This window comes from Bombina bombina, chromosome 9 (assembly GCF_027579735.1).
Source record: "Bombina bombina isolate aBomBom1 chromosome 9, aBomBom1.pri, whole genome shotgun sequence".
Taxonomy (NCBI): Eukaryota; Metazoa; Chordata; class Amphibia; order Anura; family Bombinatoridae; genus Bombina; species Bombina bombina.
Window position 1 is genome coordinate 29,859,962 of NC_069507.1, and position 14,833 is coordinate 29,874,794.

At 35.4% G+C, this 14,833-nt stretch overlaps 1 protein-coding gene across 1 annotated transcript in view; it reads left to right on the forward strand.

The window, feature by feature from the left end:
• Positions 1–14,833, forward strand: part of COL13A1 (collagen type XIII alpha 1 chain) — a 148,104-nt gene that overhangs the window by 273 nt on the left and 132,998 nt on the right. The window contains exon 2 of the mRNA XM_053692015.1: positions 10,740–10,775. Within this exon, the coding sequence (XP_053547990.1) occupies positions 10,773–10,775 (3 nt within the window). The 5' untranslated portion in view covers positions 10,740–10,772. The remainder of the gene's footprint in view (positions 1–10,739; positions 10,776–14,833) is intronic.

A 14,833-nucleotide genomic window follows, 5' to 3' on the forward strand; every position in this document is an offset into this window, starting at 1 on the left:
ACGCTGCTTATAAGAAGTTTACGTATAGACGCTGCTTATTAGAAGTTTACTTATAGACGCTGCTTATTAGAAGTTTACTTATAGATGCTGCTTATTAGAAGTTTACTTATAGACGCTGCTTATTAGAAGTTTACCTATAGACGCTGCTTATTAGAAGTTTACTTATAGACGCTGCTTATTAGAAGTTTACCTATAGAAGCTGCTTATTAGAAGTTTACTTATAGACGCTGCTTATTAGAAGTTTACTTATAGACGCTGCTTATTAGAAGTTTACCTATAGACGCTGCTTATTAGAAGTTTACTTATAGACGCTGCTTATTAGAAGTTTACCTATAGACGCTGCTTATTAGAAGTTTATTTATAGACGCTGCTTATTAGAAGTTTACTTATAGACGCTGCTTATTAGAAGTTTACTTATAGACGCTTCTTATTAGAAGTTTATTTATAGACGCTGCTTATTAGAAGTTTACTTATAGACGCTGCTTATTAGAAGTTTACTTATAGACGCTGCTTATTAGAAGTTTACTTATAGACGCTGCTTATTAGAAGTTTACTTATAGACGCTGCTTATTAGAAGTTTACTTATAGACGCTGCTTATTAGAAGTTTATTTATAGACGCTGCTTATTAGAAGTTTACGTATAGACGCTGCTTATTAGAAGTTTACTTATAGACGCTGCTTATTAGAAGTTTACGTATAGACGCTGCTTATTAGAAGTTTACTTATAGACGCTGCTTATTAGAAGTTTACTTATAGACGCTGCTTATTAGAAGTTTACTTATAGACGCTGCTTATAAGAAGTTTACTTATAGACGCTGCTTATTAGAAGTTTACTTATAGACGCTGCTTATTAGAAGATTACTTATAGACGCTGCTTATTAGAAGTTTACTTATAGACGCTGCTTATTAGAAGTTTACTTATAGACGCTGCTTATTAGAAGTTTACTTATAGATGCTGCTTATAAGACGTTTACTTATAGACGCTGCTTATTGGAAGTTTACTTATAGATACTGTTTATTAGAACTTTACTTATAGATACAGTTTATTAGAAGTTTACTTATAGATGCTGATTAGATGTTTACTTATAGATACAGTTTATTAGAAGTTTACGTATAGATGCTGCTTATTAGAAGTTTACTTATAGATGCTGCTTATTAGAAGTTTACTTATAGATACGTATATGCAAAGTATTTATTGCTGTAGTTTATAATAATACAAACCACATCAATTAGACAGTAAAAGCCACATTAAAGTGATGGTAAATCCAAGAGTTTAGCAATCACCAAAAATCAAGTGGAGTTTAAGTGATGAGATATGTAAAAAAAAAAAAAGGTTGCTAAACTTACCCTTTCTGTGCTGTTGCACAGCGCTAAACTCAGCGGCCCAGGCCGCCCACATCGCTCTTCTACCAATGAGGTGCTGCTTGCACTTCTAAACCAATAGCCGTGCATGCATTCAGAAACCTGTCAGTTTACTTGCACGGCTATTGGTTCAGAGGAGCAAACTTCAACTCATTGAAGGAGAGTTATGTGACGTGAGCAGCCAGAGCCGCTGAGTTAAGCGCTGTGAAATAGCACAGAACAGTGAATTTAGCGCCCTTTCTTTTACATATCTCATCACTTAAACTCCACTTGATTTGTAGTGATGGTAAATCCTAGCGTTTGTTTTACGCTCGGATTTACCATCACTTTAAATTGTGTTATTGCCTTACCCATATTACTACGCAGTGCAGGTCAGAAGCGCATACAATGACTGGAACTACAGTGAGCATAACATCAGCAATATTGAGCTTTAAAATCTTTGCATAACATTTTAATGCTCTGCTTGGCAATTGAAAGGTTAATGCTAATCCTTTCCATGACTTTACCCCCAATCTAATGTTAAACCTGTGGTAATGATGCTGCCCAGTTACATACACTGCCTAGAATACACATGTAAGGATTTGTGTTATCATAGCTTTATGAGCTCTATACTTGGTGGAAAGATGAATACTTTTTTTTTACCATACATTAAAGGGATGTGAAACCCACATTTTTCTTTCATGATTCAGATAGAGCACACAATTTTAGGCAACTTTCTAATTTACTGCTATAATCAATTTTTCTTAGTTCTCTTGCCATCTTTATTTGAAAAGCAGGAATGTAAGCTTAGGAGCCAGACCATTTTTGGTTCATCACCCTGGGTATCGCTTGCTGATTGGTGGCTACATTTAGGGCAAGCTCCTAAGCTTACATCCCTGCTTAAAATAGCATGTTCTCTCTAAATAATGAAAGAAAAAATGTGGGTTTAATATCTCTTTAATATCCCAATGTTTATTGTATCACTTAATGTATATGTGTGAAATATCTATATATCCATATCTCTTATTAAACACCTTTTTTAGAGGGGTTTTAATGCAGAACAAATTTCTGTTGAACAATTTTATCATTAAACATTTCATTTTCTTACGCTTCTAAACTTCAGTAGATGTTGATGTAACTGTTAAAATGCTAGAGATTGTCTAAAAACTTACATTTAGATGGGAGAAAAATGTTTATTATAAATCAAATGTTATGTTCTGATTAAGAATAAAAAATCTTGAAATTCTGAATGTTGTGTATAAGGTCTATGAGCTCAGAATCAATTTGCTTCCATAGTGAAGCACACCTGCTGTAATCAGCTCGCTTTCGGCATGGTAACGGCTAGAGTAAGCCTAACTCTTAGGTCTGTATTTGTACTTAAAACCATCGGACCTTAAGACAAATTAACTGCCGGCGAGTCTGTAATATTTGCAGTGTGGCTCACAGATCGTTTAGTAGGTCTGAGGTTGCTATATTCTTAATTTGGTGAAGGACTACTGCCACAGGACGTTTATTGAGCCGGACACCATTATTCCATATGTGAGTACGGATAAACTCTTATTTTGCTCTGCTGTGATAATACACTAAGGAGGTCTTCTTTCCCATTAACAGAACCAGGTCGTGGTCTCTGAGGGAATTCAGTCCTCTAAAGAGCTTTCTGAACTGGGATATTTTAATCTGGCAGAACGGCCAGTTTTTGCCTATGAACTATATCTCAGGATCGAGTTCAGAGCATATCGTGTTTTTATTTTATGTTTTTTGTAATAAGAATTGTATCAATTGATATTTTATTGTTGTTGAATGTTTTAATATTGCTAAATGTTTTAGCCAGTTATATATGTGATTAAATTGTAACCTTTTTAACCTATATAGGAAGATTTATTACTTTACCTGACCCTATTATTTTAAAGGTTTACTTGTGAACTACCCTGCCCTATAAGAGCTTTTAAATTTTACACTTTCCAGTTTAAGCATTTATTTGCACAATCAATTTCATTTTTCTCTTATACAATTTATTAGAAAAGCAATATATGTATTAATGATAGACAGAGATAGCTAGAGAGAGAGAAAGGTAGATGGATTGATTTTACATTAGTTATTAAATTTACAACATTTTATAGGTATCCTTTGTTGAAACTTCACTGTTTTCTATGTGAGCATACTGAGGTATGCTCAGGAGAGTGCACTTGTCTTGAGCACAAAATAGCAGTCAAGTTTGTAACAATGTCAGCAAAATTGACAGGGTTTTGCAAATCGACAGCTCTATAGGGATACACTCTTTAATTAAAAATCTTTTGAGCATATTTACCTGTGTTCCTTTGATGCGTCCAAACAGAGACAGGTATAAATCACCTTGTGCTCTCTTCTAATCAATCATATTGTAGTATGTAAAGGGAAAAAGTAAACGTATGCATACTTACGTATGCAACAGTTTCTTGGGGGTATGTTAACAGTGCAAATTACAGAGAAAACTACAGGAAACGTGCAAAATAAATCTACAGTTAATTACTTGTGCAGTGCTATTAAACTGATGACGGTCAAGAGGAAGCATCAGCATTGTTTTACAAATTATTATTTAAAGGGACAGTATACTCCAGACTTTTTATTGTTTAAAAAGATAGATAATCCCTTTATTACACATTCCCCAGTTTTGCATAACCAACACTGTTATATTAATATACTTTTATCTCTGTGATTACCTCGTATCTAAGCCTCTGCAGACTGCCCCCTTATCTCAGTTCTTTTGCCAGACTTGCATTTTAGCATATCAGTGCTGACTCCTAAGGAAGTCCACGGGCATGAGTACAATGCTATCTATGACACACATGAACTAATGCCCTCTAGTTTTGAAAAACTGCCAAAATGCATTCAGATAAGAGCAGACCTTCAAGGGCTTAGAAATGAGCATTTCAGCCTACCTAGGTTTTGTTTCAAAATAAGAATACCAAGAGAAAAAAGCAAATTTGATGATAAAAAGTACATTGGAAAATTGTTTAAAATTACATGCCCTATCAAAAACATGAAAGTTTAATTTGGACTTTACTGTCCCTTTAAAACACAACAAAAAAGAAAATGTCAAAAAAATTAAATGTAATTCAATTGACACTATCCACATCTACTGTGGCATTTAGCTGTATGTCATATATCGATCCTACCCATTTTTGGGTCCAAGTCTAATTTGAGAAAATAAAACAAAGACAGCAGTTTATTTGCTCTCACATCATTTATCTTTTAAATTATGTTATCCGTGTTCTAGCATTTAATTGCTTCTTCTTTAGTGTTATCCTAAGGTAACCCCTTTATTCCTTGTATCTTACAAGTAAAGACATTCTGTCTGTGTTTTATGGTCTTGTAACGTTGCCTATTAAACATGAAGAATTTCGTATTTTTATGTGAATAGGAAATACTGCTCTACAAATACAGTTTGGTGTGTTCGCAGCCTTTTGCTGCACATGTAACAAAATCCCAGAGGAAATTGGAAGTTTTAAAAGCCGACTCACCTAAAGACTACAGCGCGTTTAAACTAATCATGTCGTGATCTTGTCTGTATAGAATGTTAAAGAAAAAGTGGAAACAACACAGGAAAACATTAAATTAGCATAAAGCACGTTGTGAAGTTTCCCAGATGTTCTTGTATAGAAGAGGCTGACAGGCTGCCTTCAAAGCGATCTCAAACTGGGAAACTTTATAGATTATGTTAAGAAATTCACATTTATTAGTTACATCCCTAAGGTCACTCTGTTAAATTCAATAAGAAATCTCTTCAACCACTTTAGCTTGAAAGACCTGTCTCTCCAGCTTCACCAGATATAGTGTTAGTCTCTCTAGCTTCACCAGATACAGTGTTAGTCTCTCCAGCTTCACCAGATACAGTGTTAGTCTCTCCAGCTTCACCAGATACAGTGATAGTCTCTCCAGCCTCACCAGATACAGTGTTAGTCTCTCTAGCTTCACCAGATACAGTGTTAGTCTCTCCAGCTTCACCAGATACAGTGTTAGTCTCTCCAGCTTCACCATATACAGTGTTAGTCTCTCCAGCCTCACCAGATATAGTGTTAGTCTCTCCAGCTTCACCAGATACAGTGTTAGTCTCTCCAGCTTCACCAGATACAGTGTTAGTCTCTCCAGCTTCACCAGATACAGTGTTAGTTTCTCCAGCTTCACCAGATACAGTGTTAGTCTCTCCAGCCTCACCAGATACAGTGTTAGTCTGTCCAGCTTCACCATATACAGTGTTAGTCTCTCCAGCTTCACCAGATACAGTGTTAGTTTCTCCAGCTTCACCAGATACAGTGTTAGTCTCTCCAGCCTCACCAGATACAGTGTTAGTCTGTCCAGCTTCACCATATACAGTGTTAGTTTCTCCAGCTTCACCAGATACAGTGATAGTCTCTCCAGCCTCACCAGATACAGTGATAGTCTCTCCAGCCTCACCAGATACAGTGTTAGTCTCTCCAGCTTCACCAGATACAGTGTTAGTCTCTCCAGCTTCACCAGATACAGTGTTAGTCTCTCCAGCTTCACCAGATACAGTGTTAGTCTCTCCAGCTTCACCAGATACAGTGATAGTCTCTCCAGCCTCACCAGATACAGTGTTAGTCTCTCTAGCTTCACCAGATACAGTGTTAGTCTCTCCAGCTTCACCAGATACAGTGTTAGTCTCTCCAGCTTCACCATATACAGTGTTAGTCTCTCCAGCCTCACCAGATACAGTGTTAGTCTCTCCAGTTTCACCATATACAGTGTTAGTCTCTCCAGCCTCACCAGATACAGTGTTAGTCTCTCCAGCTTCACCAGATACAGTGTTAGTCTCTCCAGCTTCACCAGATACAGTGTTAGTCTCTCCAGCTTCACCAGATACAGTGATAGTCTCTCCAGCCTCACCAGATACAGTGTTAGTCTCTCCAGCTTCACCAGATACAGTGTTAGTCTCTCCAGCTTCACCAGATACAGTGTTAGTCTCTCCAGCTTCACCAGATACAGTGTTAGTCTCTCCAGCCTCACCAGATACAGTGTTAGTCTCTCCAGCCTCACCAGATACAGTGTTAGTCTCTCCAGCTTCACCAGATACAGTGTTAGTCTCTCCAGCTTCACCAGATACAGTGTTAGTCTCTCCAGTTTCACCAGATACAGTGTTAGTCTCTCCAGCTTCACCAGATACAGTGTTAGTCTCTCCAGCTTCACCAGATACAGTGTTAGTCTCTCCAGCCTCACCAGATACAGTGTTAGTCTCTCCAGCTTCACCAGATACAGTGTTAGTCTCTCCAGCTTCACCAGATACAGTGTTAGTCTCTCCGGCTTCACTAGATACAATGTTATTCTGTGCATCTGATTCACTAACGTTTACTGATCTCTCCATTATTCAGCTGCGGAGAATAACTTAGGAAAAGGGAAATCTAAAGAGCCTGGAAGAATCTATTAGTGAATTTCCCCAGTGTTTTGTAAGTTATATTCCAAAACCAGAGATATTCTGGTTTAACCTTAAAGGGACAGTGAAGTCAAAATTAAACTCATGATTCAGATAGAGCATATTATTTAAAACAACTTTACAATTTGCTTCTGTTTTCAAATGTGCTCCATAATTTTGGTATGTTTTATTGATGAGTAAAACTAGGTAGACTCATAGGAACTCAGGAGTGTGCACGTGTCTTTACTACTCTATGACAGCAGTGTTTTGCAACATTATTGTACTTTTGTTATACAATGTTGCAAAACACTGCTGCCATAGAGTACTAAAGACACGTGCACACTCCTGAGCTCTTATGAGCCGTCATAGTGTTACTCTTCAATAAAAGATACCAAGAGAACAAAGCAAATTTGCTAAAAGAAGTAAATTGGAAAGTTTAAATTGCATGCTCTATCATGAAAGTTTAATTTTGACTTTACTGTCCCTTTAAAAGAACAGTAAACTGTGTGAGATTTTTTATATAAAATGTTTAGTTATGTATAATGAAACAACTCGCATACCTCTCACGTAATTTAGTTCTGAAAATTGAGTTAGAAATTAGTGCTCTACAGGCATTATTTTATATTTAATTAATGAGATACTGGAGTTAAAAAGAAATGTTTCATGATGCAGTCTAAAAAAACTTCCAATTTTCTTTATTCTCTTAGAATCGCCTCTTTTTTGTTGCATAAGGACACTGTTGTTAAAGGGACAGTACACTGTAAAATTGTTTTTCCATTAATGTATTTTACATGACTGATTATACTACCTGCAGAGTATAAAATATTTGAGAAATTGCATTTTCAGGTTTATTTGTGTATATGAAGTAGCTGGTTTTGTGCTTTAAAACCACAGCCTATTACAATGGGTTGAGCTTCAGGTTATATCAGATCTCTTTATGTTATCACTTTTATGTACACACACTTGCTTCCTTATCTTATAATTGTCTGGAACACCATAGCTCAATACAAAGAGAGAACAATGGAAAATTATCATTTTATTACTTAACTATCCTGCACCCCCACTGAGAGTGTAACTTCTTCTGCTGACTGTGTTTACTTAGGCTTGTCAATAGCATATACTCCAGTATCAAAACTTTCAGTATAGGTTGGGAAACCACAAGCTAAATCAGCTATTTCAAATGCTGAAATAGAAGTAAAGGAGCTACTTGCAACCAATTTAATACACTCTAGCAGGTAAAAAGGATCATTGGGAATAATTTAAAGGGGAGAAAGTTTTTGGGTGAACTGTCCCTTTAAGTTTAGAAAGCATTGCTTATAGTTTTACCTTTTTCATTTCCCAGAGGAATTTAATTTGTCCCTTTTGGTTACATATTTTATGTGTTGAGGAAGAGGTAACATTAGGCTGGAAAATGATGGAACGGTATTTGCATGCAAACAAAATAACTAATGTTTTTTAGGCTGTAGATCCTATTTTTTTCATGAACAAAACACTTTTGTAACCTCTTAGAAAACCTGTCCTAGTCTTTATTCCACTTGTGTTTTTAAGTCAGTTTCTCATCCGTCTGAAATATGTTCAGACCATTGTGGTAATTAAGCTGCGCTCTGTAGTCACGGAAGTGAACTTGTGCGAAGGTCACGCTTATCTTCAGATAATGACACAATTGTATTCAAGAAATGAAAGAGATTGTTTAAAAAAGGCAATATGGATTAAGAAAACCCAGGAAATAATGATTTAATGAGCATGTGTTTGCATAATTAATCAGTATATACCCTAAACAGTTACCCATTGAGAAACGTTTAACCTTATATCTGCTGGAAAGTCTGCCAGGCAATCCCTATCAATGTATTACTGTCCTTTATGCCAGATGAGGGTTAAATTATCCTACCAACATGAAAGGCACACACAATAGAATAGTTTTAACATTTTTTAATGACATTGGTTGCAATATTTGGAGCCTTTTTATTTTATTTTCACTAGTTGGAAGGTAAAATCATTTGTGTTTATAGGTTAATGAAAGTGGAAGGACATGTTGTAAATGTCACAGTTTGTCACATAGCCTGTTACCTGAAGAATTCACAGAACATGCAAATAATAAGATGCAAATCCTAGCAAACAAGCTTAGCCATTTTAAATTAAAGGACCACTAAATACAGTAATATTTATGAATTGACAAATACGCAATAAAAATGACAATACAATAGGCACTCACTTGGAATTTTAAATTAAAGGGACAGTCTAGGCCAAAATAAACTTTCATGATTCAGATAGAGCATGTAATTTTAAACAATTTTCCAATTTACTTTTATCACCAATTTTGCTTGTTCTCTTGGTATTCTTAGTTGAAAGCTTAACCTAGGAGGTTCATATGCTAATTTCTTAGACCTTGAAGCCCACCTCTTTCAGATTGCATTTTAACAGTTTTTCACCACTAGAGGGTGTAAGTTCACATATTTCATATAGATAACACTGTGCTCGTGCAGTAATCTGGGAGCAGGCACTGATTGGCTAGACTGTCAAAAGAACTGAAAAAAGGGGCAGTTTGCAGAGGCTTAGATACAAGATAATCACAGAGGTTAAAAGTATATTATTATAACTGTGTTGGTTATGCAAAACTGGGAAATGGGTAATAAAGGGATTATATATCTTTTAAAACAATAAAAATGTCTGGTGTAGACTGTCCCTTTAACAGTAGAATATTTTCAGGCAAATTTTAAAGTTAATCCAATTTCCCTCCCCCTTTATCATGTGACAGCCATCAGCAAATCACAAAATGCATGTATGTACTGTGCACACTTGCACATGCTCAGTAGTAGTGCATATAAAAATAATGTGTGTGTTTTGATAGTGGAGGTATATTGGAAAGATTTTTTTAAATTGCATGCTTTATTTGAATCATGAAACTTTAATTTTAACTTTTGTGACCCTTTAAGTATATACTGGAAGCATAATTAGATCCTTCTTCAAAGGACACTGAACCCAATTTTTTTGTTTTGTGATTCAGATAGAGCATGACATTGTAAGCAACTTTCTAATTTACTCCTATTATCAAATGTTCTTCATTCTCTTGGCATCTTTATTTGAAATGCAAGAATTTAAGTTTAGATGCCGGCCCATTTTTGATGAACAACCTGGGTTTTTCTTGCTGATTGGTGGATAAATTCATCCACCAATAAAAAAGTGCTGTCCAGAGGTCTAAACCAAAAAAAACTTAGATGCCTTCTTTTTCAAATAAAGATAGCAAGAGAATGAAGAAAAAATTGATGATGATAATAATAGTAAAATAGAAAGTTGCTTAAAATTGCATGCTCTATCTGAATCCCGAAAGTAAAAAATTGGGTTCAGTGTCCCTTTAATGAAACACTGACTATAATATGACATTTTTGTCTATTTAAATATTTTTAGAGGAACCTAAAACTGCCATTAAACAATTTTATTCATAATTAAATCTTACATTATGCATAATTAAATTATTTATTTTGACCGCTTTTACAGCAATTCAACTTTAAAATGTGAAGTGTTTCACACTACCCCAGAATGGCTGGAGTACAGAACCCTGGCACTGCTACATGCTAGTCTACAAAATCACCCCCCTTACAGAATCACTGTTTTAAATGTTTTTTATGCTCTTCACCTGCAGATGTTTTACGATGCAGTGAAAACCTTCTGATACATCCCTTTTATTCTCTGCAGTGCAGAAGTCCATCTTAATGGTACCGTTTTATCTGGGGGCTTCTGCACTTTCAATAATTCTTCTACAAAAAAATACATTAATGTACTGATAGTGTTTTTTTCCCCCTAAAAAGTGTAGTCATTAATAGCAATATTCTGTATTTAGAGTTTGTTCACTGCTGAATAATAAGGATGATATAGAGATTAAACTAACACAAACGTGAAAAGGATGTTTTTACAATGAACATTTTACCAGTTTTCTCAGGAGTATATCCAACATATATAAAAATGTGTCTAACCCTGTAATCATTATTGTCAGGGAGACAAAGGAGGTCTTGGAATACCTGGACGTATGGTGAGTTAAAATGTGTGCAGTATGGTTTTTGTGTGACTGATTACAGGCATGATGCTGCATTCAGCTTTTTGTTTAAATTATTCATCAAATTCCTTTTAGCATGCAAAGCTTATACTGAAAAGGCAACATTGTAACAATACCCATGGCTGTTTTGTATTTCATCCTTCTTGTTAGACAAGGGGTTAACCAGATACAGGTATACCCCACTCATACAGCGGGTTTGGGACCGGAGCCCTGCTGTAAAGTGAAAACCGCCTTAAAGTGAAACAAGGCAGTTTTAGCTTTCTTTTCAGTGTTTAAAATCTTGAAAACATGTTTGAACTAACATATATTAGAGGTGCAATAGTGCTATGTTTAGTTTACCACTAGCACAGCACAGTATTCAATTAGTATTTAATAAATACTGTACCTGTAAAATAGTGACAATTACTGTGGTGAATTTGCCAGACTATAACACTGAGACACAGATTGCACTGTAATGCTATAAACAGAGTGAACTAAGCATAACAAAATGGTTCCAGTCACTTTTCTCACAATCTCACAATGATTTATAGCACTGTTTCAAAATCCTTGGAGGTTGAACTTCAGCTCCACAAAGCGCTGTATTAGCGAATCGCTGTAAAGTGAAGCGCTGTAAAGTGAGGTATACCTGTATATACAATTACTAAATCTCTGTTTTATTAGACACTATGGGACAGCTTACTAGTTACGCGCAAGCTAAAAGGGGTTTATCATGACTGTTTGCGTGTGTCAGGTGTATCGCTTAAAATTGTGCATGAGCACAATCACAATTTACGCTAGAATGATTGCCGTGTCCTCAGAGCTCTGGTTAACTGTTTCGTAAAACAAAAAAGTTGTGCAAAACACATAAAAAATACATTACAAAGTACAGTTACACTCATAATATTACCATAGAATAAAACATTTTCAAAAAACAATTATAAGGGCTCAAAGATATGAGGTCTCAGGTGTTATATATGTATGAGTGTGTACATATGTATTTACAGACATATAAACACATAACACATATATACAGTATATATAAGTGCATTGAAGCCCTTTACAGTTAAGTAGATAAAAACATGGAAAATAATATTTATGCAATATTCATATTTAATAAAGTGTTTAACAATGTATTTACTATATTGGGTTAGCGCTTGTGCAAACATTTTTTACTTTCAACTTAAAATACGAGCGCTACCTGACACATGCAAAAACCTTACTTCTAGCAGAGTTAGAGCGGGAGCGTTAAATACCCCTCCACTTGTAATCTGTATTTATAACTTGATGTTAGACAAAGGGTTAAACATATGATTCGTAACCAGATATATACAATTACTGGATCTCTGTTGTATGAGACACTGTGTATTGTAGTTCTATTACATGTTGGGTTCCTTAGAGTTACATGAAATGTTTATAGAATCAAGATAACTTGATAAATTGAATTTTGTTTAATTTACTGGTCTGAATCCCACAGTCCAAACTAGGAAATTGAGACCCACGTCAAAATCCTTTCCTTCCTATGGGAAATGGCAATGTGTTGACTTTACCTTAATATCAATGTCATGAACTTGTATAGAAAACAAGATACAGACAGAGATATGATTTTCCATCTAAAACAGGATTTACTTCTTTGAAAACATAACAAGTGAACAGTGAGCGTGATAAGAGCGTGATAAATTAAAAGGGTGTACAGATAAAAAACCGGTGCACTGTAAAGTGACAGAGCATTTTCTATTACTGATTTTAGCTTATTATGTGTTTAAACAAAACAAAGAGTTAAACACATAGGTAAAGTTGCCAGTGATTGGCTCATGCTGCACTTGATTGGCTGTGGTGTTTGACTCAGGAGCTGTTATGGTATCTGAGTAGGACTTTTATGTGTTTAACCCTGTTTGGTCAGTAATATAAAAGCAGGTCATTTTTGTTCTATCCATATAAAGCGTCATTTTTGGATTGCAATGTCTTTTAAAATAAATCCAAACACTGTGATATGTGATAGATGAATAATGATAGATAAATCATTTAAATGTCTTCTTTAAAAACAGTATTGGGAGATTTTAATATTTTGGATGAGTTTCCTTTACATTTATCTTTGCTTTACCACTAGGAACAAATCCAGGAGTTTTCAAATTCACCAGCAGAGATTTCTTTTTTTTCTTTAAACTTTGCTGGAAAACATTGTCAGAAGTGATGAAATTAAACGGAGTCAAGTTGGTCCAACTATTCTTAAAATGTTGAATTGTCAAATAATAAACCTTTAACTGGCTTGGTATTTAGCTGATATTTTTAAAGGAACATCACAAAATTGCAAACTGATTTTTCTTGGTTTTTAACTAATTTTTGTTTTTGACCTGAACCCTGCGAACGTGGTCATGAAAATGATGACAAACTATATGGCCTATTTTGTTCCCTGAAATGACATTTAAGCCTAATCATTAATACCTATTACCCTATCAAACTCCATTACTTATTCTTAACAAGCCATTTTAGAGATTATTCACCAATTATGACCTTACCTTGGATTTGAAAGTACATTGGTAACACATAATATAGGTCAAGTCACAAATTACATTTTATTATCTTTATTTGTTGAATAAATGTCATTAAAGGGACATTAAATAGTAGGAAAAGAGAACAAATCATATAAACTTCTGCGCAACTAAACAGTACTAATGGAAATACAGAGAATAAAGTCTTTAGACAATCTAATGCAAACGATTAAAGTTCAAGGTTATGTAGAATGAAGTACATCCAAACAAGAATAGGAGTATAGGTGTCCTCTTACCGGAAATTACCTCAATCATATGAGGTAATGTATGATCAAGTAGGTATTGTTGTGGGTAAGAAGTCTGTAGTTCAATTCACGTCACTGCTGAGGCTAATTTCTTCAATGCAGCCTTGTGTATGGTATTCCCCTTTAAGAAACTTCCAGGATCTTGTGCTGGAGTCTTGGTGTCTCTTGTTAGTGTGGTATTTTCATCAGGAGTTCTTTCCCAGATATCTCAATGGGAGGATTAGGAAGAAAAAATAAGAAAATACATAGTGTAATATTGTTTAAAACATGCGTTTATTTACAGTATAAAAAATAGGAATTGCACTCACATGTAGTACCCTCAATCAAGTATGAGGTAAGTATTGGCACATCAAGGTATGTGAATACCTAGCAAAGTATGCTTCTGTTTAGGTTCGCACGATGAGGAACTCACTCAGTTAGGGTAAGTGCAATCTATTGGTCCAACAGTGTCACTGTATCAGTGTTCATTCAACAATGGTATAAAAACATTGTAGTCTGATGTGGCAATTTGCCTGGGATATATCACAATAAGTGTGATCTCTTAGGTGTATATACACTAAAAGTTTGTCTCAGAATTAATTCGACATTCAGTATTGCAGGATAGACAAATAAAAAGATAATCGCTAATGTTGATTACAATGTAATTGGTAACAATATATAAATGCTAGGAGTTAAAATTCCCAACTGAGTACCAGTTATAAACCAAATGTGCTGAGAGAACACCGACCATCTGCAGCAGGTCGGATTTGTGGATGCAGCACAACTATTATGGAGCGAGTAAGACACCGCTGACTGAGTGTGCGTGGGAGCGGTAAAAACAAAGGTGGCCGGTTAACACTTCAAGTAAGCAAGAAGAAACTGTACTGCCACACCTGGAGAGCCTGACGCGTTTCAAAGTTTCATATACTTCTTCGTCAGAGGCGATGTCTCGCCTCTGACGAAGAAGTATATGAAACTTCGAAATGCGTAAGGCTGTTTTTACCGCTCCCACGCACACTCGGTCAGCGGTGTCTTACTCGCTCCATAATAGTTGTGCTGCATCCACAAATCCGACCTGCTGCGGATGGTCGGTGTTCTCTCAGCAAATTTGGTTTATAACTGGGACTCAGTTGGGAATTTTAACTCCTAGCATTTATATATTGTTACCAATTACACTGTGATCAACATTAGCGATTATCTTTTTATTTGTCTATCCTGCAATACTGAATGCCGAATTAATTCTGAGACAAACTTTTCGTGTATATACACCTAAGAGATCACA